Consider the following 25,084-nt stretch of genomic DNA (forward strand, 5'->3'; position numbering starts at 1 on the left):
TCTTGGCAGGGATACTGGAGTGGCTTGCCGGTTCCTGCTCCAGGTGGATCACGTTTGGTCAAAACTCTCCACTATGACCTGTCCATCTTGGGTGGCCCTGCACAGCATAGCTCATAGCTTCTCTGAGTTATTCAAGCCCCTTCGCCACGGCAAGGCAGTGATCCATGGAGAGGACAAGGGCCAGTAGCAAAAGTTCAATAATATGAAGACGAGATGTGAAGATGAGCCCTTCCAGGTCTGAGGCAAAAGTGCTTCCCAAGATGCCCTAATGTCAACTTGGCTACTCCTCTCACACTTCTCTTTCTTTTGCTGCATTCCTCCCTTCCCCTTGCTAGGGAATTCTTGCTCTGGGATGCCATATCCACCCGTTTCAGAATCCTCAGAGGTCCCTTCCCTTCCGGCATATGAAGCAGTAGAGGGATTCCCCCCCCCCTTTTAAGAGACATTGTAGTGTAGCCAGGAATGCTGCCTAGAAAAGCAGAGGCCCCTGATTCAGGCACTCCTGCCATCTTCATTGCTCCAGGGAAAGGGAGGTGCACTATCACCCTGTTGTTTATTTGTGCGTGTATGTACATTGTTTTTAATACTTTATTCTCCCCCATTTGGCTCAACCTGTTTCTAAGAACAACCTCGTTCAACAAGGCAAATAATAAATCCATATACAGCTTTTTAACAGGCCATGTACCAAAGTGCTCAAGTGTGAAACTTGTAATATTGCACCATTTTATACATCCTTATTTATTGCTTTTTCTCTCTCCACTGATTTAGCTTCACCACTTTCTGAGAAGTGTCTCGTTTAACAATAGTGTTAAAGAAGAGGTTTCCTTTGATCAAAATGGGGAACTGGTATCTGGATTTGATATCATCAACTGGGTCATATTCCCCAATGACTCCTTCCTTAGAGTCAAAGTTGGAAAAATAGACCCCCAGGCTTCCCCAGACAGGAGGTTCAACATTCATGACAACGCAGTTGTGTGGCCCAGCAGGTTCAACCAAGTAAGGTCTACTTCAGGTTGTCTCCAGTTATTTATTCAGTGTTGAAAGATTGGTTTCTGGTTTGAACCCTGAAACAGCTGCCTGTCAGAGTCAAAATAGATATGGCAGGTGAGATCTGAGGCCATTGTCTCCCAAAACAGCTTTTGGCTTTGTAATGGAGGACCTACTGAAAATAACATGGTGCTTAAACCAGCACAATGGGAGGGAGAGTTTGTCTTAAAAAGTGCATAAGTTGGCGAGATCAACTTGATATTCAGAAAAACATAAAATTTCAGTGAACTGGTACTTTAAAAGTACTTTAAAAACGTATAGGGACCCCTGACCATTAGGTCCAGTCACGGATGACTCTGGGGTTGCGGCGCTCATCTCGCTTTACTGGCCAAGGGAGCCGGCATACAGCTTCCGGGTCATGTACCCAGCATGACTAAGCCGCTTCTGGTGAACCAGAGCAGCGAACGGAAACGCCGTTTACCTTCCCGCCGGAGCGGTACCTATTTATCTACTTGCACTTTGATGTGCTTTTGAACTGCTAGGTTGGCAGGAGCAGGGACTGAGCAATGGGAGCTCACCTTGTCATGGGGATTCGAACTGCCAATCTTCTGATCGGCAAGCCCTAGGCTCTGTGGTTTAGACCACTGTGCCACCCGCATCCCCTGAACTGCTACTTTACTAAGACATTAAAAAGGAAATCCAACCACAGTGATTTCCAAAGCTATGAAAAATGTAAAGGCAGCACAATTCCGTAGTCCATAGTGAACAGGATTTTCTCACTGCGCCAGCTGCAGGAGAAGTGCTTAGAGGGAGAGAGAGAGAGAATTCCCCAGTGTTTCACCCTCTTTAGCTTGCCAGGTCCCAAGTTTCACAGGAATTAGTGATGGCTGGTGATCATGGCAATTGGAAGGGAAGTAGATGAAGCTAGGGCCAATGACAGGCTCCTTGGAGACCAGATTTGGAGACCCCTCCTCTCCTCACACAGATGCACAAGCACTATAGTGACCTGTCTGGGGCACCAGGACACCCTGGCCACAAGGAGGTGGGTCATGGGGAGATGTGGGGATGTGGGGATAGCACATAAAAATAAATTGTACAAGACATGAATGTGCTGACAAAGAAGCTAACTTGAAGCAAGGAATATTGGCAAGGTGGTATCAAGGGCAGATAATTGTGTTTAACACCTGAATTTGATCTAAATAAATAAGACAATGGACCGTGCTTTGAGAAAGTCAATGCATATTCCAACATCTTTGTCATAAATGAAATGCAAGTGTAGTATTGCCAGACATTCCACAACTAGAATTGGCTGTGGTGCATCAACAATTCTCTCTGGAAACAATATGATTTTGCTATACAGTGGTACCTCTGGTGAAGAACTTCATTCATTCCGGAGGTCCGTTCTTAACCTGGAACTGTTCTTAACTTGAAGCACCGCTTTAGCTAATGGGGCCTCCCGCTGCCGCCGCACCACTGCTGCGTGATTTCTGTTCTCATCCTGAAGTAAAGTTCTTAACCCGAGGTACTATTTCTGGGTTAGCAGAGTCTGTAACCTGAAGCGTCCGTAACCTAAAGCGTCTGTAACCCAACCACTGTACCAGAATTAACACATTTCATTACAGCAGCAGGCTTCTTCATGGTGATATGCAAACTCCCACACTAACATCTGCTCTCATTTATTTACAGGCATTACCCCTTTCGGTGTGCAATGATCATTGCTATTTAGGTTACAGAAAAGCCAAGAAGGAAGGAGAGGAATTTTGCTGCTATGATTGCCTCCCGTGTCCTGAAGGAAAGATAACAAACCAGAAGGGTACAGTATACAGTATACATTGTCTCAGTCTGGCTCACACAGACACCAGTTTTATTAAAATAAGCCTTTTTAAAAACAAATATGTAATCGTGTGCTTCCATATGATAAATACAGTCATACCTTCGCTCTCAAATGCCTCGGCTCCTAAATAAATCGGCTCCCGAACAATCGAAACCTGGAAGTGAGTGTTCCGGTTTTTGAACGGTTTTCAGAAGCAGAATGTCCTCCACAGCTTCCGGTTGGCTGCAGGAGCTTCCTGAAGCCAATCAGAAGCCGTGCTTTGGTTTCCAAAAGTTTTGGAAGTCGAATGTACTTCCAGAACGGATTCTGTTCAACTTCCAAGGTATGACTGTATGTACTGTATTTTCTGGTGTATAAGACGACTGGGCATATAAGACGACCCCCCAGCTTTTCCAGTTAAAATATAGAGTTTGGGATATACTCGCTGTATAAGACTACCCCTCTTCCAACACACACCAAATAAAAATTTAAAAAACCAGTCTCCAGTCCGGCTCGGAAATCTGCTCCACTTCCCAGTGGCTGGGGGCTTTGGGGGCCAATTTTCAAGCGTATTTCTGCTTCATCTGGAGAGCTTGGTGTCCTCTGATTTAATTTGCTGTCATTTTATCCTTTGGTGGGGAGTTGCTGCAGGAGCTGCTGCTGTAGCTGGCGTATAAGATGACCCCCGACTTTTGAGAAGATTTTCCTGGGTTAAAAAGTAGTCTTATACGCCAGAAAATGCAGTATTATATACCTAATACAATGCGCACAGAAAAAGTGACTGCTAAAATGGACAAACTAGTTACTCTGTGAAGTAAAAGATGCAATCTAAAATTGTTCTGTGTCTTTTATTTCATTTTATTTATCTAGAAAATTTCTATACACCTTAATATAAACAAACAAACAAACAAACAAACAAATAATACAATATAAACCAAAATATGATTAAAATTATTAGGTACTTTATAAATACACACACACACACAGCAAAATGCAATGACAGAGGTAGAAAGACAAATGGTTTTAGTATTATTAATTTGTTTCAAAATTTTGGAAAGACTGGGGCATAAACAAACTAGCAGAGTTTGGGGGGAAAAGGCTGAATGCAGATTCACCTAACCAAATCCAGGTATCAAAGAAATAATCCTGTGATTCCAAATTTTAGTACTTATACAGTAATGTTTTGCGGCTGGAGAATACAGCCCTATCATGGTGGCAAATACAGTTTCTCTGTCATTGAAATTGTTGTGTGTGGCAAAGACATCAGGGTGATAACAGTGAACTAATCACCGTGGGGGAGGAGAATCACAAACAACACAACCCATATACAGGATGTGAGCACAATGTACACAATCTGTTTTTTGTGCATTTATATGATTTATTTCTTTATTTCTTTATTTATTCTCTTTCATAGAATTTCTGGACCCTTTCTTCTTTTTGAAGTGAACCTGGGCCTCATTTTAACCATCTATCTGAAATGAACACATCACAATCCAGAAATCCACACTGAAGTCCCTATGAAGGGTTTTGTTGCCCATCCCTAGAGAGAGAAGTTTTGTTATTCAGACTGGCCCTAAAAGCTACATAGCTGAGTATGGCTTCTTAGGTTAGAAACATCTTTCAGATACTGAGCTAAGAGACATTATTTAGGGTTGTCCAATATTGATGTCCGTCCTTCCCCATCAAGCACAAAACACAGAGCATCACTGTATAGACACCTGTCTATTCTCTTTCAGATATGGATGACTGTTTTGAATGCCGTGGAGATCAGTATCCAAACCATGACCAGGATGGATGCATTCCAAAAGAACTGACCTTTTTGTCTTATGGAGAAACTTTGGGGATCTGTTTGGCTACTTTCTCTCTCTCTTTTGCTGCCATCACAGCTTTGGTACTTGGAATTTTCATGAAGCACAAGGAGACTCCCATTGTCAAAGCCAACAACCGGAACCTCACCTACGCTCTCCTCCTCTCCCTCATTCTCTCCTTCCTTTGTGCTCTGCTCTTCATTGGCCAGCCTGAGAAAGTGACCTGCCTCCTTCGACAGACAGCATTTGGCATGGCTTTTTCCGTGGCAGTTTCTAGCATATTGGCCAAAACCACCATTGTGGTTCTGGCTTTCATGGCTACCAAGCCGGGGTCCAGGATGAGGAAGTGGGTGGGGAAACCATTGGCCAGCTCCATTGTTCTTTCCTGCTCCCTTATTCAAGCCACGATTTGTACTGTGTGGCTGGCAAATTCTCCCCCATTTCCAGATTTGGACACGCATTCAATGCCAGAAAAAATTGTACTGGAGTGTAATGAAGGTTCAGCTTTCATGTTCTACTGTGTCTTAGGATTTATGGGTCTCCTGGCCATTGTCAGTTTCACTGTGGCTTTCCTAGCTAGAAAACTGCCCGACAGTTTCAACGAAGCCAAGTTTATCACTTTCAGCATGTTAGTATTTTGCAGTGTTTGGTTGTCCTTTGTTCCAACCTACCTGAGCACCAAAGGGAAATACATGGTGGCTGTGGAGATCTTCTCCATCTTGGCATCTGGTGCTGGCTTACTGGGCTGCATCTTTTCCCCCAAAGTCTATGTCATTTTACTGAGGCCTGAGTTGAACAGTAGGAGGCAGCTAATCAGGATGAATAATTAAAGAACCGACATTACTTTCTAGAAATATTAAATGTACCTGTAATTTAACCCCATTGTATTGAGCTGCATGTAACGAGAAATTAGTTATATTCCATTCCTGATCACTGTCTCTGATGGATCAAAATTGTTTGAGATAGAACTTTCTTTATGTATGCAACTGCAGCAGCAAGAATACTCATTGCAAAGCATTGGAAGACTCAAGATTTGCCCACACTGGAGGAATGGCAGATGCAACTGATGGAATATATGGAGCATGCGGAGATGACCGGCAGAATCCGTGACCTGGGAGAAAAGACGCTGGAAGAGGACTGGAAAAAATTTAAGGACTATCTACAAAAACACTATAAATTGTATGAATGTTAGGAGGTGGCAAGTTTGAAATTAACAGGGCAGCAGTAACTTGACTTTATGATATAAGAAATAAGCTGATAAAGATGTTTAAACTTTGAGATCTAAGATATAAGAAAAGTTATGAACTGAAACAAGGTAATAAATTGCTGTCGATTAACTTTTGAACTAAGAATGCAGAGAAGGGAGATGAGAGGAAGTCTTAAGTTTATGAAAATACGATCAGTTAAAAACTGTATTTTATATCTTTTTTTAAATCTTTTTTCTGTCTAAATCTATTTCTATATTTCTGTGGTGATGGAATTTTGTATGTTGGGTGTTTTTTCTTTTTCCGTTATGTAAAGAAAACCGCAATAAATATCTTATTAAAAAAAAATTGTTTGAGATAGTCCTGCAATTCTGAATGTGATGTTTCACAACCAATACTCTTTGAGTTCAGATAACAATAGGCTATTACAATCTGAGTCCCAGCCTGAACCTGTAAGATAATGCTCTGCCCACTGCTATTCATATTTAATATATCCCTCCTTGTTCCTGATATCCATTTGGTCAATCTGTACAGCAAACTAGCTCCTGAAACAGGAGGAAAGTCATTTATTTTGTTGTGGAAGTCTTCTGCAGCTGCAGTGCCCTCACCCTTAAAGAAAGGTCGCAAATGAATTATTCTGAACATGGCTGCAAGATTCCATTTCATGCTGAGGATTCTTGGAATAAATGAGTGGCTGCACCTTTGTCTTCACCTCTGCCTCTGTGTACAGTGGAAGCTGCCCAGTCCTCACTTGTCATTGCAGTAAATTCTAACCAAAGAAGGAACCAATTGGGACATTTTGGAGAAAACTCCACCATTCTTGATCTCTCTCACTGGTTTAAAGCTCTGGAAGGCAAGTCCCACCCCCCCACCCCTGAGAATTCTGCAATATAGCACTGAACTTGTAATAATAATAATAATAATAATAATAATAATAATAATAATAATAATAATAATAATAATAATAATAATAATAATAATAATTTATTTATACCCTGCCCATCTGGCTGGGTTTCCCCAGCCACTCTGGGGAACAAAATATAAAAATACAATAGTCTGTTAAACATTAAAAGCTTCCCTAAACAGGGCTGCTTCAGATGTCTTCTAAAAATCTGGTAGTTGTTTTTCTCTTTGACATCTGATGGGAGGGTGTTCTACAGGGCAGGTGCCACTACCGAGAAGGCCCTCTGCCTGGTTTCCTGTAACTTGGCTTCTCGCAGGGAGGGAACTGCCAGAAGGCCCTCGGCACTGGACCTCAGTATCTGGGCAGAATGATTGGAGTGGAGATGCTCCTTCAGGTATACCGGACCGAGGCCATTTAGAACTTTAAAGCACCAACACTTTGAATTGTGCTCAGAAACGTACTGGGAGCCAGTGTAGGTCTTGAAAGACCGGTGTTATATGGTCTCGGTGGCCGCTCCCAGTCACCAGTCTAGCTGCCGCATTCTGGATTAGTTGTAGTTTCCTGGTCACCTTCAAAGGTAGCCCCACGTAGAGTGTGTTGCAGTAGTCCAAGTGGGAGATAACTAGAGCAGGCACCACTCTGGCGAGACAGTCCACAGGCAGGGAGGGTCTCAGCCTGCGTACCAGATGGAGTTGATAAACAGCTGCCCTGGACACAGAATTGACCTGCACCTCCGTGGACAGCTGTGAGTCCAAAATGACTCCTAGGTTGCGCACCTGGTCCTTCAGGGGCACAGTTACCCCATTCAGGACCAGGGAATCCCCCACACCCGCCCGCGCCCTTTCCCCCGAAAACAGTATTTCTGTCTTGTCAGGATTCAACCTCAAAAAAAGATATGTTAAAAGATGAGCTCTTACTGTAAACAGAGCAATAAATATTTAGCATTTGGAAACTGAATGTATTTGAGCAAATCACAGTGAATCCATTAGTGCTGTTGTTTTAAAAATAGCCCATTTTTCAACACAAGGAATCCCAAAAAAGTGCAATGACTCAATTTAAAAAGTACGTCCATCATCATCGTATTTGGCAGCGCCAAACCTCATCAATCACTGGTCCCCTTTCCTGGGTGACTTTTGTGGTCCTCCCCCCCCCCCCCACTCTTCAGAGTCCTGTCATTCCTTGACAAGGGTTCACAGTACCAACACCCCAAACAGGTCTTCTTTGTCCCATATTCACAGCCTTGGATTCAAACAGAAATCGAACACCATGCTCTGACCCTCTCTCCAGCTTTTTGCTTTTCCTCTAGTTCACATCATAGCTGCCCAAAACTTCAGTTCTGTCTTTTGTTCATTGAGGGAGGGCCCCCCACCCATTTCCCATCTCAAACCAAGCCCCAGAATCCTTTGTTCTCTCAATAGCCCATCATCCAGGCAATCACCTCATAGCAGTGACCAGAGGAGAAATGACCTCCCTAAATCCCAGCCTTGCAAGGCTGCTGGAAGGGGGGTGTCAGTGTGGGGGGTGCAGCGGCCATGTGTCCTTCAATCTCAGCTTCGCCTTTGGTGGTGAGGGGCGCGTGGCTGTTGCTCCCTTCTCACACCACCCTCCCCAGATCCGAGCCTTGCAAGGCCACTCTGGGAGTGCAGTGGGGAGGGCATGGAAACTGTGCACCTTTCGATCTCAGCCTTGCAAGGCTCAAATCCAGAGAGGGTGGTGCGAGGAGGGTGCAATAGCCATGCTATTGTGTCACTCCAGCAGAAGTGGGGGCTTGGTGGATGCGGTGGGCTCCATTTGCCCTGCCCCCGGCACAGGCATGTGCACACACACACACACACACACACACCAGACATGCTCCGCCACTGACGCACACAGTCTGTCACCTCGGCAGCTCCTCAAATCTCCTGACTCTGTCCAGTCTTCGATGTGGGGGGGGGGAGGATAGCTTTTCGCATTAATACCCCAGTGCTCTCCACTAGCCCAGCCAGGATGGTTTCCATAAGCCAGGGGTAGCCAACTCCCAAGAATTGGGGGGTTCATGTCAAAGTTGTTGAGCCAGTAATCTACCAGTGATCTACCACAGACATCCAGTGATCTGCCGGTAGATCTTGATCTATGATTGTCAGCAACGAGTTGTGAGCGCTAGCGAAGATAAGAGTCCGGGCAGCCAGCCATATTTACAGGATTTATTACGCCTTTGAAGCTATGTACAAAGCAAGTTCAAAAGTTCAACACTTTCATGGCAGGTCAGTGTCCCGACTGACTTTCCCTTGGACTTCCCCCAACATAACCACCTCCTAAGCCCAGCCCCCCTCCTTACTCTCTGACGAGGGTGGATTGTCCCCGGAAGTACCTCCCCCCTCTCAGATTCATTACCTCCTGACAGCTCTTTGTCACCCTCCTCGTCCGAGGAAGAGAAACTTCTTATTAAAGGACCCTTCTCCTGGTAAGTTCCCATTCTCTCCCCCTTCCCTGGCTCCCGTTCCCTGACAATGATCTACCGGTAGATCTTGATCTACCTGTTGGACATGCCTGTCATAACCTAACTCACGAATTTCTTACCTGTCACATTTCTGCAACTCAACTTCTGTTTTTCCTTCATATCCCAAATATTATCTATATACTTTAACTTCTACCGTTCACTAACACGCTTTGGTACCCCAGATCTATGTCAATATACTGGGCACACCCTCTCTTGCAATGCTGAAGGGGGTCTCTTCCCATGATATTGTGACTGATATCGATTGATTGAGTGCCAAATCACAAAGAGGAAGCTACAAGCAAATGCACACAGATTTCTTTATTTTATATATCCAAAGAGACAATGTGGCAAAAACTCATGTAAGTGAAAAAATATGTACTTCAAGCTAAAATAAAACACAGTTTTTTTAAAAAATCAAAAACAATAGAACACCTAAAACAAATTTAGAACTGCGTGTAACCAAATTGATTGTAGAATCCCCATTCATTCACTCCCCATTCAACACGGGGAAAAACATAAACTTCGGTATTTTGAGCTGGCAGCTGTGACCACATAGCTCCTAAATGGACTCATATTTAATGATCAAGCATAATACCTAATCAGGCTTACATTCATTCTAATGATGGGAATAAATATAAAACCTGAAAAACACAGCTCCTCATGCAGCTATAATTATCTATGATTGAATACTTCTTCCCAGAGCAAGAAATTGTTAGTGCCTGTAATGACGATGACGACGAAATATTCTGTTCCTTAAAATGGAACAGAATGACAGCTAATTGGAGCTATAGTTGGAAAATAGGAATTAAGAATTTTAATCATTTATCCTTATTAGCTGCCCCCTAGTGTTCAACTCAGGCCTAACCACAATGATATAGCATTTTGGTAAAAATATACAAATCAGTAACCCTGCACTGGAAGCTAAGATGGAGAAGATCTCCACGGCCACCATGTATTTTCCCTTGGTGCTCTGGTAGGTGGGAACAAAGGACAACCACACACTGCAAAACAGAAGCATACTGAAGGTGATAAACTTGGCTTCATTAAAACTGTCAGGCAACTTCCTGGCTAGGAAAGCCACAGTGAAACTGACAATGGCTAGGAAGCCCATAAAGCCCAAGACACAATAGAACATAATAACTGAACCTTCATTACATTCCAGAACAATTTCTTCGGTCATTGAGTGCATGTCAAAATACAAGAATGGGGGAGAGGTTGCCAGCCACACAGCACAAATAGTGGTTTGAATAAGGGAGCACGACAGAACAATGGAAAAGGCCAGTCTTTTCCCGATCCATTTCCTCATCCTGGACCCAGGCTTGGTCGCCGCAAAAGCCATGATCACAGTGACGGTTTTGGCCAACACACAAGAAACTGCCATTGAGAAGATAATGCCAAAGGCAGGTTGTCGAAAGAGGCATGGTATCTTCTCAGGCTGACCAATGAATAGGAATACACAAAGGAAGCAGAGCAGTAGGGAGATGAGGAGACCGTAGGTGAGGCTCCGGTTGTTGGCTTTGACTATGGGAGTGTCTTTGTGCTTAATGAAGACTCCAAGTACCAGAGCTGTGAGGAAAGAGAATGAAAGAGCAAAAATGGACAAACTGGTCCCCAAAGGTTCGTCATAAGGCAAGAAGCTTATCTTTTTTGGAATGCATAAATCCTGGCCACGGTTTGGATATTGATCTTCTTGACATTGAATGCAGTCATCCATGTCTGTAAAAAAAAAAAGCTTTTTATATATGGTAACCCCGTATATGGGACAATACATTAATAATTCCTTAAAATTCAAAAGTGCTCTATGAGGGCTGATCTTTGAAAGCTAATTTCATGACCTAAAAAAATGTAATGATGTTTGCAAGAAGTCACTGGGATGATCCAGAGAAACTTTGTACTTGGAACATCTCATATTAAGCTTCAGACAAAATCTTTCTTAATCCTAAAACTGAGGTTGCTTTCTCTCTTTGCACAGCACAACCTCGAAGATAGTACCACCTCAGCTTTTATTGGAACACAGTGTAATATGTTTTGCCTTTTCTCAGATGAGGTGCTACACACAATCAGTCATCATATCGTTCTTTTTCTTGGCGATATTATGGATACCAACCATATATTTATTTTTTAGAGGTTTTTGTACATGATATTTCTTACCTGTCTTATTTGAGATCTTCCCTTCTGGACAAGGCAAACAATCGTAGCAACAAAATGGTCTCCCTTCCTTCTTAGCCCTCCTATAACCCAGATGACAGTTGTCATTACACAATGAACGGGGCGTCTGTGCACGATTGAAAGACATAATGCATTTTAACACCCAGAAAGTACAAATTTGGAGTTTGGATATCATAGGTCATTATGCATTAAGAAACTGCTTGATTCTGGAAAGTCAGGAACCCTTTGGGGACATTCTACTCATGTGTAAAACCAATGGAATAATGCACTAAACTTCCTCTGCCCCGGTTTCAGCTTTTATTCCTGTTGCTCTTCAAGAGTTCTACCAGCATTCAAAATCACTCGGGGAGCCTCCATTAATATGATTAAAATCAATAAAAATGTAAAGCATTGTAGCTTCACAGCATGGCCAGAGGAGAACTTTTGAGTGGGGGGCTTCTAAATCAATCCTAAATATAGAAAGCCAGTGTAAATTACACCAACTCTTTTTTGCAAGCTAAGTTCTGCTGGGTTGCAGATCACATGACCAAGCTGAAAGGGATTTGAAACAGGTGTAAGTCTCTCATTGCCCCATCCCACCTTTGTCATACACCTTCCATGCTACTGGAATTCCACCTGGGGGGGGCGCTTACACCAGCTTACATTGCACTGATCTAAACTTCATTGTCTGAGATGGTGTACATTTGGTTCAGCTAGGGTGAGGTATTTACTCCAATGTAGCTTCCACTGAGCCTTTGCTCAGCTAGGAAAGCCTAAGTTCTGCTGAATCCAAACTGTCTCATCCTGATGAATCTTGGATTTAGATTTGACTATGAACTCTGTATTTTCGAACACAGACCTTCTATCAATCATGGGGCCTGATAAATCAGGATTAACAGCTGACAACAGACAGTATATAAATAGTGTTTCACTTTTTTAGCATTGTTGAAATGAGTTGAATCTGTCCCCAGTTCCAGACACCACACAGAGGCAGCTTAAGGTCCAAAACACTTTACTGCTGCAGAAGATAAGGCTTCAGTAATACAGTTCCAGCCACACACAGACACGTTGTAGGCTTTGCAGATACAGATACAGATATAATAGTTCAAAGCAAATTTCAGTTGTTCAACTAATTCAAGATGTAACACAGACTCTGACTCACTTTTCAAGACTAACCCTAACACACAGCACCCACCCCAACATTAATGAGCTGACATGCCTTAATAACTTATATAGTCAGCACTGGTTGACTTATCTCGTACAAAGGGTGATTTGTGCTCATGAAGGAAATAAACCTCTTCGTCCATGTCCAGTTCATCTAATGGCTGATATATCTGGAAATGAACACAGACCCTACCTGGTTGAATTTGCTGGGCCATATAATGTCATCTGCAGAAATGGTGAGCACTTTGCCAGTATGAGCTTGTGGGTCTATTTTTCCAACTCTCACTCTAAGAAAAGATTGGTTTGGGAATGTGATCCAATTTATAATATCAAATCCAGCAACTAAGGACCCATTTTCATCAAAGGATACCTTTTCCCCGGAACTGTTGTTAAACGAAACATGTCTCAGGTAGTGGTGGAGCTAAAGTAGGATAGAGAAGACACAGAGAACAAAGCATTGCAGAGGATATTAAAAAATAACATTCCATGGTGGTGGTAATTTTTCACAGCTGAGTAGCATGATTAATGCATGTTTTAGAAGCTTTGTGCAGACTGACCATATAGAAAAGTCTAAATATTAGAGGACATATGTTGTTTTAACAACAACAAATTCAATCCATGAGCATGATATTTGAGAGTGCCTTTAAAAAAACCAAACCAGAACTAGGGATAAAGTGAACAAAACAAAACAAACAACTTCCCTCTAAACTGTTGTTTTATTGCAGGAGTATTCTGCAACAGGTTCTTGACTAAATAAGAGTGCATTTGTGGTGAATTTATTTGGGGTTAGTTTGTTCTGTGATGCTTCCCCAATACTGATGTCTGGGGGGGCTAACAGCACAACAAAAGTGGGACAAAAAAGAACCAGAACGTTTGTGGTGTAAAAAGTTACAGGAAGTTACAGGATAAGTGTGGAAACGAAGCAACGTGATTGTCCCAAAACTTTTGCAGCCATAGACAGTACTGAAAGGGGGGTTGCATATGAAAGCCTTGAAAGAACCACAAGAGTAAATCATCTTGTATGCGCAATACAAAAACGTGATCTGGAGGTGCCAAAACAGCAGCCTGTAAAGGAAGGTGAAAATCGAACCCCAGGTAAGGAGGGGGCAGGGATGTCAGTGCGCTTCTTTACACATTGCAACATTATGAATGTGATGGATGAATGCTGAATGTCTTTATATGCAGAAGTAAGTCCCATTAGCTACCAGCATGAGTTTGACCAAACTGCGGGAGGCAGTGGAAGATAGGAGTGCGTGGAGTGCTCTGGTCCAGGGGGTCACGAAGAGGCGGACACGACTAAACGACTAAACAACAACAAGTCCCATTAAGTCATGTGGGGCTAAATTATTGGTAACTGGATATAAGGCATTCTGAGAGTAGGAGTGGGGCGAAACCAATAATGGATCCAAAATTTGGTGGACTTCCTGGTGAAGGCTCCAATATGGGCCTCTCTTTTGCAGAGCTGGAACTGGCACAGCAAAAATAGTGAGGACAACCACCCCACTTTCTGCCCTGGAGGACACTGGCAGCAGGACTACACATACAAAGCTTCTCTTTCATTTTGCCCCACTGGTTGCTAACCAGGAATGTATATATTCCCACCTTGATGCAGAAAAACAATGCTGTGTGACTAGTAGCAGTGACTGGCGCATTTCCTGTGAAATAGAAGCTATAGGAGACCTTCCTAAAATTCAGTTTCCTACACATTCTGATTAGTTTTGCACCTACAGATGTGGATAATAATGCCTTAATCTGCTGAGGATGTTACCTGCCATGGTTGTGTCCATCCCCTTCTATTTGCAATTGCTCTCTGCTTGGATTTGAGCAATTCAATGTTGTGCAGAACATGCGCCACAGCATAGACAGCATTGTATATGCTATAGCTGTGGCCAGTCATGCTCATTTCAAAAACTGTTGCAGGTAGAGTTTCCAGCTTCTCCTCTCCAGTGCAGATTTTGCTGTCCACATTGTCTACTACGGATTTTAAGAATGAACATTTAAATGCATGTTCCCAAAAGTCTCTGATAAAGTCATCTCCTTTTGTCAAGGTAGGATTTCTTACTTGAAGGAGTTTCTGGAATCCTAGCAACTCACTGGAATGTATTGCAAAGGATATGGCTCCATGGATTAACTCTATGCCACAACTTATTGGAAAGGAAGGTGATGTGAAATCCATCTGGGCTGTCATAATCCAGACCTTTGTTTTCACTGGTATATCAAAATATGCTGAGGAGCAGACTGTTGTTCTCACATAAGCCATGGTCTGAATTTCACCATGTACAACCAAAGCAGTGGCAGTGCTACCCATGATAACCTTTACAATTTGAATCCCATAGTCCACCATTACATCGGCATCGCTGGCAAATGTTGGTTCTGGGATTTTGCGTATGAAATCAAAGCAGATGCCACTCTGAGAGAACTTGGGAAGTACATTCTGTACAAATCTCTTACCATTGCTGTCATCCAAATAAAGTATGCCAATCCAGGTCCACCTGAAATGAAGGAGTAACTGGAGCATGCCCTGATACTGATGGTCCACATTCGGGAACATCTGGTGGAAGAAAACTCCTTGCATTTGGTTATCCGTTATTAGGGCAGAGCCATAGGAGAGCTAAACAACGAGGAGATGGAAAAGTTATTTCTAAGGCAACGTTTTCCAAAGTAAAACAAATTTTGTGTTGGGGTGTGTGATGCAAAATGATTATGCATCTCCCCAAATATCTACTGAGATCCCCCCATCCCATCCAGATTTCATCTTGTTGCTTAAGTGAATATCCATGATGATTCAAAATCTTCTCAGTTCCTACAGGTGGGATAGACTGGAAAAGGTATAGACACGGGGTTTGATCCAGTGCTTACGGTCCATCAGCTGTATTGGAAATGAGATCGTTTTTGGTGATCTCTTTCCCCATTGCAGTATTCCACACAAACCAAGTGTTGCTAATGAGAGGCCCCCCCACCAACGCCACCATTTGTAGAAGTGGGAATGGGGAACTCCAGGGTGGAAGAGGGATAGTAAATAATGGCCCTTGCTCCCAGTTGCACTGATAGATTCTTCTCTATCTGCAAATAATCACCATATGATACTATTGTTATTTAATGCATCCATACAGAAGATTTGCTACCGAGCTGTGGTAGATATTCCACAAGGGTTGCAGACAGGAGCACTGAGGTGTAAATAGGGCAAGAGCTGGGAGGTCAGTGGACCAGGTTAGGGCAGCAAACTGTGCTTCCACCCTATTTATCTTCCCAACATACTGGAGATGAAAAGCACATCAAGAGATGAAGAGCTAAAGATGTTTATATTATGTTATGCTTTGAACTTGGATCATGGCACACTGGTTCGAAACACTGGTCAGCAGCTTTAGTTTAGGAACATTACATTCCCCATAACTTTGTTTATATCCCTTCTTAGGTTTCTTTGTTTCTTTTTATTTTTTAGAATTTGCTGTGACATGGAGTTGGCAGCCAAAATATGTCCTGAAATTTCATTATTAGAGCTACCTCTTACTTACCTACAACAGAAGTGTACCTGGTTCCAAACAACTATTTTAAATGATCCCAAGCACAATGTGGTGCAGTTCAAGGCTAAATATTATGGAACACACAATATGCAGGATTTTTTCATTTTTTTAATATTAACTAATATGTTGCATAAAAACATTGTAGTTTAAGATTTAAGTTATTGTATTAATGTTTAATTGTTGTTGTTGTTTTAGTATGTTTTTAGCCATTTGTGTTTTTTTATCTGTAAGCCACATTGAGTCCCTGTCTGGGAATAATGTGGGGGGTGGATGGATGAATAAATAAATGAACATTTTTTTAAAAAATGTCCCTCTCTCCATCCCTCAGATGCTCATATCCAACAAATATATTGCTCCACCAATTGTTTCTGAAAGTCCCCTCAGATCTAAAAACTAAAAGAAAACAAAATATAATATTTGGCCTATCAGAAGCTAGTTGCCCTTTGGATCCTAGCCAATATTTGCAGTAACAAAAACCTTCAAGAATGTAGAAAATTTCTTTATTTCCCTGTAAGTGGTTATGCGCATGAATACCAGAATAGCCAACTCTGAATCAACTGTAAATACTCTTTTTCTTGGACAGAATGTTATGCCTAAAGTGAGTAAAAGGTGTTCCGATTTATCTCAAACCCTCTTTATAATCTCCACAAGAAAAACTTCACTTTGAAGAAAGCAGGATAGACAAGAGCTCTCTAAATTCCTGTACTTTATGTGAACAACTTACCTGTGGAATCTTGTAGTTATACAGCATGTCTGCCATGTTGAGATCAACATCAGAATTAGGTCCCCCAATGACTGCTACCAGATTTTCCCGGGTGTCACACTTGTAGTTAGGAAAAAACGGGCCCTTTGTGGAGAGAAGTTCCATGGAGGCAAGATATATGGACCTTGCACTGAATTCACTGTTACAGACATGGGCACCCAGGCTGATGTTGGCTAAGATCTGGGGATTTTCATTTATTTCTTTTAAAGCAAAAACCAAGGCTAGGATGTGCTGGTAGTGCTGCGTCAGAACTCTAAAATGAAAGAAATCGCCACCTTAAAATGAGTGTGCTAGAGATTTCAAGTCAATACTCAACTACTAAACATTCTTGCGCTATATGGCCAAGGGTGAAGAACACATGAATTGATTTTTACATTCACACCTCAACTTTTGACTTGCATGCATTTTATTCAAACAATAGCCCTCTTTTGGTAGCTTTTAAATAGCACATGCAATATATTTAAATCCAGGTTATCTACTATGTTACTGATCCTGGCTATCATTAATTTTTTTTTCTCTTTAAGGAAGCTATAACTGCCCCCCCCATCTCTTTTGACCAATGTGGATAAAATTCCCAGGCATTGTGACATCTACAGATTGAATACAACCGACCATATTGCAGGCAAATAGGCCCAGAGATTTTGAAGACTATAATAGAATCAGACCAGCAACAAACATTATCAGGATAGATATGGTACATTTAAGAAAACCCCACTCCTTACATGAGATCACCAAAAAGTTCAGGAGAGGGACGGTTTTGGAAGCAAATCGTATCTAAAAAACGGAAGATATGAGAAATAATGCCACCAATTATGAGGTCTCCTGACTGATGATACTTGTGATGAATAGGAAGAGGGCGACTAACATTGCATCTAGAAATAGGAACCTTGCACACTGCTTGAGGAAGCAGTACGAATACCAACACCACAAATATCACCATACTGCATGAAAACCTCCTTTCTAGAAACCAAATAACCTGTTCCTACATCGGCAAGTCTCTGGCTTGAATGTCCACTCACTCAGAAGACTGAAGCCAGGGTGATACGATACAAAGTTTTAGCAATCAGACTGATGCAGCTCTGTGCACCTCAAGCCCCAGCTCTGAATGGTGCAGGTGATATTAAAAGCAACCCTCTGTCTCGCTTCAATGTTTTGCTACTGGACACTGGAATTCTCTGTAGAACTGGAGAAGTAATCATAGCTATTGTCATAACCGCAAGAGAGACAATCACCTGCACAGCATTGCAGCCTCTGAGACAAGGTGGGGGGGGGGGATGTTTATCACACTTCAGCAACAGTTCCTATTTTATCCTCCATAATAAGACATCCAAAGACTAACAGTAACAAAAGAAAATAAAGACCACAAGGACTTTGTGGTCTTCAAAAAAAAGAGGCTCTTAAACGATAGCCAGTTTGCAAGACTGTTTGCGCATTCCAAATTGGGATAGGATTTCATATCCATTGTTATACTATGAATTAAGGTTTCATAATTCCAATAGAGTTTTGTTTAATTCCAGTAAAGGGAAAACAAAGTGGGTGATACCCTTGATGGCAGCACTGGGGTGGATGGATGGGAAATTTCCATCAGAACTGGGAGATGGAAGGTTCAAAAGCTCCTCTTCCAGCAATGCCCCTTGTGCTGCTCAGCTGACTGGAAAACAGCTGATAGCAATGAAAAGTGGACTGCAGAAAAAAATGTGAAAATTATCTGGAGCCCACCCTTCTTCATGCTGTTTGACCCATCACAGGTTGTGTTGTGGGCCATGTAAGATTAGGCAGTGGGCAAGAAGCAGCCTGGTGAACACAGATTGCACACTTCTGAACAAGAAATAGAGTGCGGAACCATGTTTATTCCAGACTATGCATACCAACTGGATAATGGACAGGTTTTCTCAAAGGCCTGTTGGGGGCTATGTATATTGACGGGAAAATTCCCTCTTCATGGAAGAATTATATGCATATGGGAGCTGGAAAAACACACACAGTGACTAGTTGATGTGCCCAGTAACCACGCAACTTACATCAGCATTGTTATAAGAATCCTAAGGTGTCATAAGTAAAATGAACGTTCATAAGTGCACAAGGTTAAACACACATACATCAGGTGGTTTGGGACACTTTCAGGTGGTTCGCAATTTAGCCGAAGCACCTGCGACATCGGGGCCCAGTACGGGCCACATGATCTCCTGCAATGATTTTGCAAAGTGTTTTGCAGATAAAGTCACTCAGATTCGGGAAGATATAAACTCCACTGTGGGAGCAGGGCTGGGGCGGGAGAGTGCTAGAGTCCTGTCTAGTCAAGTTGGGTGGGATCAATTCCAATCTGTTACCTCCAAGGATGTGGACAGGCTGCTTGGATGAGTGAAACCAACCACCTGTCTCCTTGATCCTTGCCCATCCTGGCTGATAAAAGCAAGCCAGGAAGGGCTGGGCAATGGGCTTCGTGGGGTGGTGAATGCTTCTCTCTGTGAGGGAGCCTTCCCAGACCTGCTGAAAGAGGCTATTATCAAACTGCTTCTTTAAAAACCATCTTTAGATGCGGCCAACATGGCCATCTATTGCCCAGTCTCAAATCTTCCATTCTTGGGCAAGGTGATTGAGTGAGTGGTTGCTGAACAACTCCAGGCACACCTGGAGGATGCGGACCATTTGGATCCCTTCCAGTCAGGATTCAGGCCTCATCATGGGACTGAAACTGCCTTGGTCGCGCTGGTTGATGATCTCCGGCGGGCTAGGGACAAAGGTGAGAGCTGTTTCCTAGTTCTGCTGGATCTCTCAGCGGCTTTTGATACCATCAACCATAACATTCTTCTGGACTGTCTAGAAGGACTGGGGGCACTGTTATACGGTGGTTCCGCTCCTTTCTCCTGGGCCATGTCCAGAAAGTGGTGTGTGTGTGGGGGGGTGAGTGTTCAGACCCTTAGGCTCTCACTTGTGGGGTGCCTCAGTGTTCTGTCCTCTCCCCCATGCTTTTCAACATCTACATGCAGCCACTGGAAGAGATCATCAGGGGGTTTGGGCTGGGTGTTCATCAGTATGCGGATGATACCCAGCTCTACCTCTCTTTCAAATCAGAACCAGTGAAGGCGGTGAAGGTCCTGTGTGAGTGTCTGGAGGTGGTTGGAGGATGGATGGCGGCTAACAGATTGAGGTTGAATCCTGACAAGACAGAAGTACTATTTTGGGGGGACAAGAGGCGGGCAGGTGTGGAGGATTCCCTGGTCCTGAATGGGGTAACTGTGCCCCTGAAGGACCAGGTGCGCAGCCTGGGAGTCATTTTGGACTCACAGCTGTCCATGGAGGCACAGGTCAATTCTGTGTCCAGGGCAGCTGTTTACCAGCTCCATCTGGTACACAGGCTGAGACCCTATCTGCCTGCGGACTGTCTGGCCAGAGTGGTGCATGCTCTGGTTATCTCCCGCTTGGACTACTGCAATGCGCTCTACGTGGGGCTACCTTTGAAGGTGACCCGGAAACTGCAACTAATCCACAATGCTGCAGCTAGACTGCTGACTGGGAGCGGCTGCCGAGACCACATAACACCGGTCTTGGAAGACCTACATTGGCTCCCAGTACGTTTCTGAGCACAATTCAAAGTGTTGGTGCTGACCTTGAAAGCCCTAAACGGCCATGGTCCAGTATATCTGAAGGAGCGTCCTCACCACCATCGTTCTACCCAGACACTGAGGTCCAGCGCCGAGGGCCTTCTGGCGGTTCCCTCACTGCGAGAAGCCAAGTTACAGGGAACCAGGCAGAGGGCCTTCTCAGTAGTGGCACCCACCAGATGTCAAAGAGAAGAATGACTACCAGATTTTTAGAAGACATTGGAAGGCAGCCCTGTTTAGGGAAGCTTTTAATGTTGAATATACTACTGTATTTTAATATTTTGATGGAAGCCGCCCTGAGTGGCTGGGGAAACCCAGCCAGATGAGTGGGGTATAAATAATAAATTCTATTCTATTCTATTCTATTCTATTCTATTCTATTCTATTCTATTCTATTCTATTCTACATAAACCAGGAGAGAAACCCTGAAGCCATCTTGACTCTTAATGGCCCCAAATATTTCCTCTGCAGAAGGAAATGTCTTGGAAATACCTCTCCCAATAGCTCTTTTCACTTACAGATCCTTCAAATCCTGTCCAAAGGGCATATTTTGTGTATGAATAGGATAAGTCTGTGAACTGGATTCAAGAACTAAGATATTTACCATTTCAACAGCATGGCCCAGACTGGCCGAGGTGACGGCAACCAACAAACCTTATCAGATTATCTTGACAAATGGGAGACAAGCTACACTCTTGAATTTCTGTTGTAGACCACCTCTTTCTGTGATGCTTTTGGGTGGTCTTTGGCTAAGGGACTGCACAATTTCTAATGTATTTAAAAGCTGCTACACACCTTTGTTCTGAGTCCTCACCTCCTTGTGTGTTTCAACAGACAAATAAAGGTCTTCCTTGCTTTCCTTCTCCTGGTTCCTGCCTCCACTCACTTTTCTCTGACAGATAACCCCAATTTTTTCTACAACAGTATACAAATGCTCAACTTACATTGGTATTGTGGGTGCCACATAAAGAACTGGTTTATGTGGGAATGGGAGGCTAGACTAGATGGACTCCCAGTCTGATCCAGCAAGGCCTGTTGGGTAATATAACTGGGTATCAGGTATTTTATCATCCAGCTGGATAGTTCAGTTGGTTAGAGCATGGTGCTGATAAAGTCTGGGTCACAGGTTTGATCCCTGCATGGGACAGTTGCATCTTCCTGCATATTCCCTCCCAACCCTACAATTATCTGATTCTAAGGAAACTTCAATACTACCAATACATTTCTGCTCTGAAAAAAACACACAGAATATAGGCAAGAGCAACATTTTTGTACTTAAATGTCCACCTCAGAAAACAATGTGGATATCTAGCTGTAATAGGTATGAGGTACTCGTGCGTAAGATGCTGCCTTTCTCGGTTAATTTGCCTTGCTAAACCTTTCTGACTGCGCAGCCCCTTCTCATCGCGGCTGCCTCAGTCACTGGCAGAATCCGTCAGTGGGCGTTTCTTGAACCTCTTCCAACATAAAAGTTGTTTGATACCCAGTCTCCTCCTCCTCTCACTGCGCGGGAGTCTTCTGTGCAGGGAAGGCATGGGTAGCGGAGGACCTGGGCTCTCCTCACTGATGTCCAGTGAAGAGTCCTGGAGCCCTCTCTCCACTTCCCCCGTCTGCCCCCCTTTATCCCTGGTGTTGCACTGATTGGCTTCCCCCTCTACTGAGCTGTTTCTCCCCCTGCTGCTGGGTCCTTCGCCAGCATAATCTGGGAGCCTCCCCTTCGCCTCTACCTCCGATGTCAGTTCCCTGACACTAGCCTTTGTAAAATAATTCACCCGGATAAGGAGCTCAACCTGTAAATCACAAAATTACACCTGCAGGTTTCGCTCATCTTTGGTGTTTCCATCATATGGGAAACTTGGTAAAAATGTTTCATTTTGGCAGACATAGTGATCACACATGAAATAACATGAGCTTGGGGAGGTGTGTACCCCCTTTTAGATGAAAACAGAACGGAGACTACTTTATGTTGGACAACTGCTTTTAAAAAGAAAAAGGTTTTCACACAGTTCTACATATAAATATATTGCACAATGATTTTTATTTGAAAGATTCTTTTTTGAATAGCTCATTTTTCTTACAGACAAGAAAATTATGCTGAGTTAAACATGTTTTCTTTCTCATGTCTCAGAGAACCTAGAAGTCTGAGTAGTGATTATTTCCCCTCTAATTACCAGGTTAACTGTGATTACATTTTCTCCAATTCCCTGTTGACCTGTAGTGGGCACTAACAAAATTACAAACCAACAGCGAAATATAGGTTTGTATTATTTCCTGTGCCACTTAGAACTAAGGCTAGAAACAGACACAACTTCATCAATCTGTTTGCTGCAACTTCGCACTGCATAATATTTGCTTGAATCAATTCCATACCAAGTGAGCTGAAATTAGGTCCCATGAAAATCAAGGCGGCAAACTAGGAATAATTGAAGTCCCTTTCAATTTAGTAGGCACTATATTCAATTAGGCATGATCAACTGAACATTTTCATGGAGAAGCTGCAGTTCTGAATAAGTTTATTATCTCCACTGTAATTATCAAATTAACTATTATTTATTCTCCTTGTTTTCAAAGTTCCTTGGGAGTGCCCATGGCCACGATCAAAACAATCGGTTGGCACTGAATAAACCATCCATATCCCTTTGCACCATTCAGAAAAGAGAAAGAGACAGGCAGAAATCCGTCATTCTGAGATGCAAATCGTCACATCTGCTGAATAAGCAGCCATTTGAATCTAATTCCAGGATTCACAACTCCTTAAACAGCCAATGCTGGAATAGGTGAAATTCTTTCTAGAAATCAGATTTTAATAGAAAATGATGGTGTTAGTTGTGTTAGTATTTGTGTTATTGCCTCAAGCAATGTGCAAGCTTCCAAATGCTAAATGTAGTATCGGTGACCCTCTTCCTATTCTCCACTAGTATTATCAGCCTGGAGATCTCAATATCGCTGGCATTTCTTCGCAAAACTTTGTGTTTTCAAGTCCAATGACATTTGAAAAACCTCCCTCTACTGAGCTCTTTGGTGATATCATGTAAGGAGTTTATAAAATGTACCTGTTCCGATAATACTATTGCAAGAATGGTTTTGTGGATAAGCATTTACTGTTTTAACTGTGTATTGACAATTGTACTTTTTTCTGACTGACAGTCGAATAAAAGGTTGATGATGATGATGATAAGCATTTACATTCACCATAATCTTTTTTCGAATTGTCTGCTTTGGGGTAATCTATTTCCTTGGTAATCTATTTCCTTATCTGCCATAATAGTTCTATATCATACAAGGTACAATAACTGTCCTACTCAAGAGTTGGGTCAGTCCTATATTTGCACTTCTGAACTAACTGCCTGGAACGGACTATTAAATTGTAGGGGAATGATATTTTAAACTGCATTGTCTATTAGATATTCTAGATTGGATAACAATTTAAAGGCAATTATTACCATCCTGGATTATCATCCTGGTACTTTCAGTATATCTTCTTTTGTTAAATATATGGTATCTGATAATTTCAAAAATTGGAATAGACCTGATTTAGGCAATACAAAGCCTCCCAACCTGGCCTTCTTTAGCCTCTACTAAGTGTCATTATTAGATGCATATTGAGAAGTGTAAAGGGGATAAAATGCCAGTGGATGCATGACCACAGTCAACTGACTCTTTCCTGTATATGAGCTGTAATACATAGCTTGATGAAATGCCACATTGTATTGAAATGTGGCCCATATAATCTGCAGCAGATGCACCATTTTGTGGTCTCCTGACAGGGTACTGACCCAGCTCTACCAGCACATCGTGGCCTTGGCATTTGCTGTAAGGGAAATCAATTTAAACCCTCGACTCTTACCCAACATCACTCTGGGCTTCCAGATCTATAATAGCCAGTTCAGAACAGGTGCAACCTATCAAGCTTCAATGGAACTTCTCTCGACTCAGGAAAGATTGATCCCAAACTACAAGTGTGACACCCGGAGCAATCCAGTAGCAGTCATAGGGGGACCTGATTCCAACGTCTGCCTCCATATGGCAACCATCTTGAGCAACTACAAGGTGCCACAGGTATCTTTGCTCATGAGCAGGATATACGAGTAAACCATGGGGTCCTTCTCTTGCTTTATAGATGTGTTTTGGAGGTTAAAATGGATGTGGCTGAAATCACACTGGAAGCCTTGCATGAAAACTTGACTATGGGGAGAATGTCTACAACATCTCAGGTCCATTTGGCATAAATAGAGATTTCTGTTTTAGAGGCTATATATACCTTTATCTTAATTTTGTTTTGTTTTTTAAAATATTCCCAGTCTTCAGACGGTGGTGAGTGTCTGTACCTTTGGGCCACTACAAGCCATAGGACTTCCCCCCACCGTAAGTTGGTGGGACAGCTGTGTATGTTCCAAGAGGTGTCAGGTCTCATCACAGACATGCCTTAGCTGCAAGACTGATGGATCCCTTCTATTTCTGAAGCACACCTAGGTGGATTGTGAGAGGGCCTTTTTTGCACAACCCAAGGGGCATGCTGGAGGCTACACAGAGGACAAGATAGACAAGACGTCCTGTTGCATGACCAGCAAACCCCTTTGGCATTGATTGATGCTACCATAAGAGTTAAAGATGAGGTTAGACTGGCAGAGGTTCAAAAGAAAATGCTGATGCTTCTTAGGTGATATTTTGTGCGAAGAATTAT

At 42.8% G+C, this 25,084-nt stretch overlaps 1 protein-coding gene across 1 annotated transcript; it reads left to right on the forward strand.

Moving 5' to 3' along the window:
• Positions 1 to 202: 202 nt before the first annotated feature.
• On the forward strand, positions 203 to 5,438 carry LOC308575588 (vomeronasal type-2 receptor 26-like; the record flags this gene model as incomplete). The annotated part of the gene is made up of 4 exons (XM_081174339.1): positions 203 to 235; positions 769 to 996; positions 2,674 to 2,800; positions 4,537 to 5,438. The coding sequence occupies 4 exons, from the start codon at positions 203 to 205 to the stop codon at positions 5,436 to 5,438; spliced, it is 1,290 nt and encodes a 429-aa protein (XP_081030465.1).
• Positions 5,439 to 25,084: the final 19,646 nt, after the last annotated feature.

The sequence above is a fragment of the Podarcis bocagei genome (genome assembly GCF_964188305.1).
Source record: "Podarcis bocagei genome assembly, chromosome: 16".
NCBI lineage: Eukaryota > Metazoa > Chordata > Lepidosauria > Squamata > Lacertidae > Podarcis > Podarcis bocagei.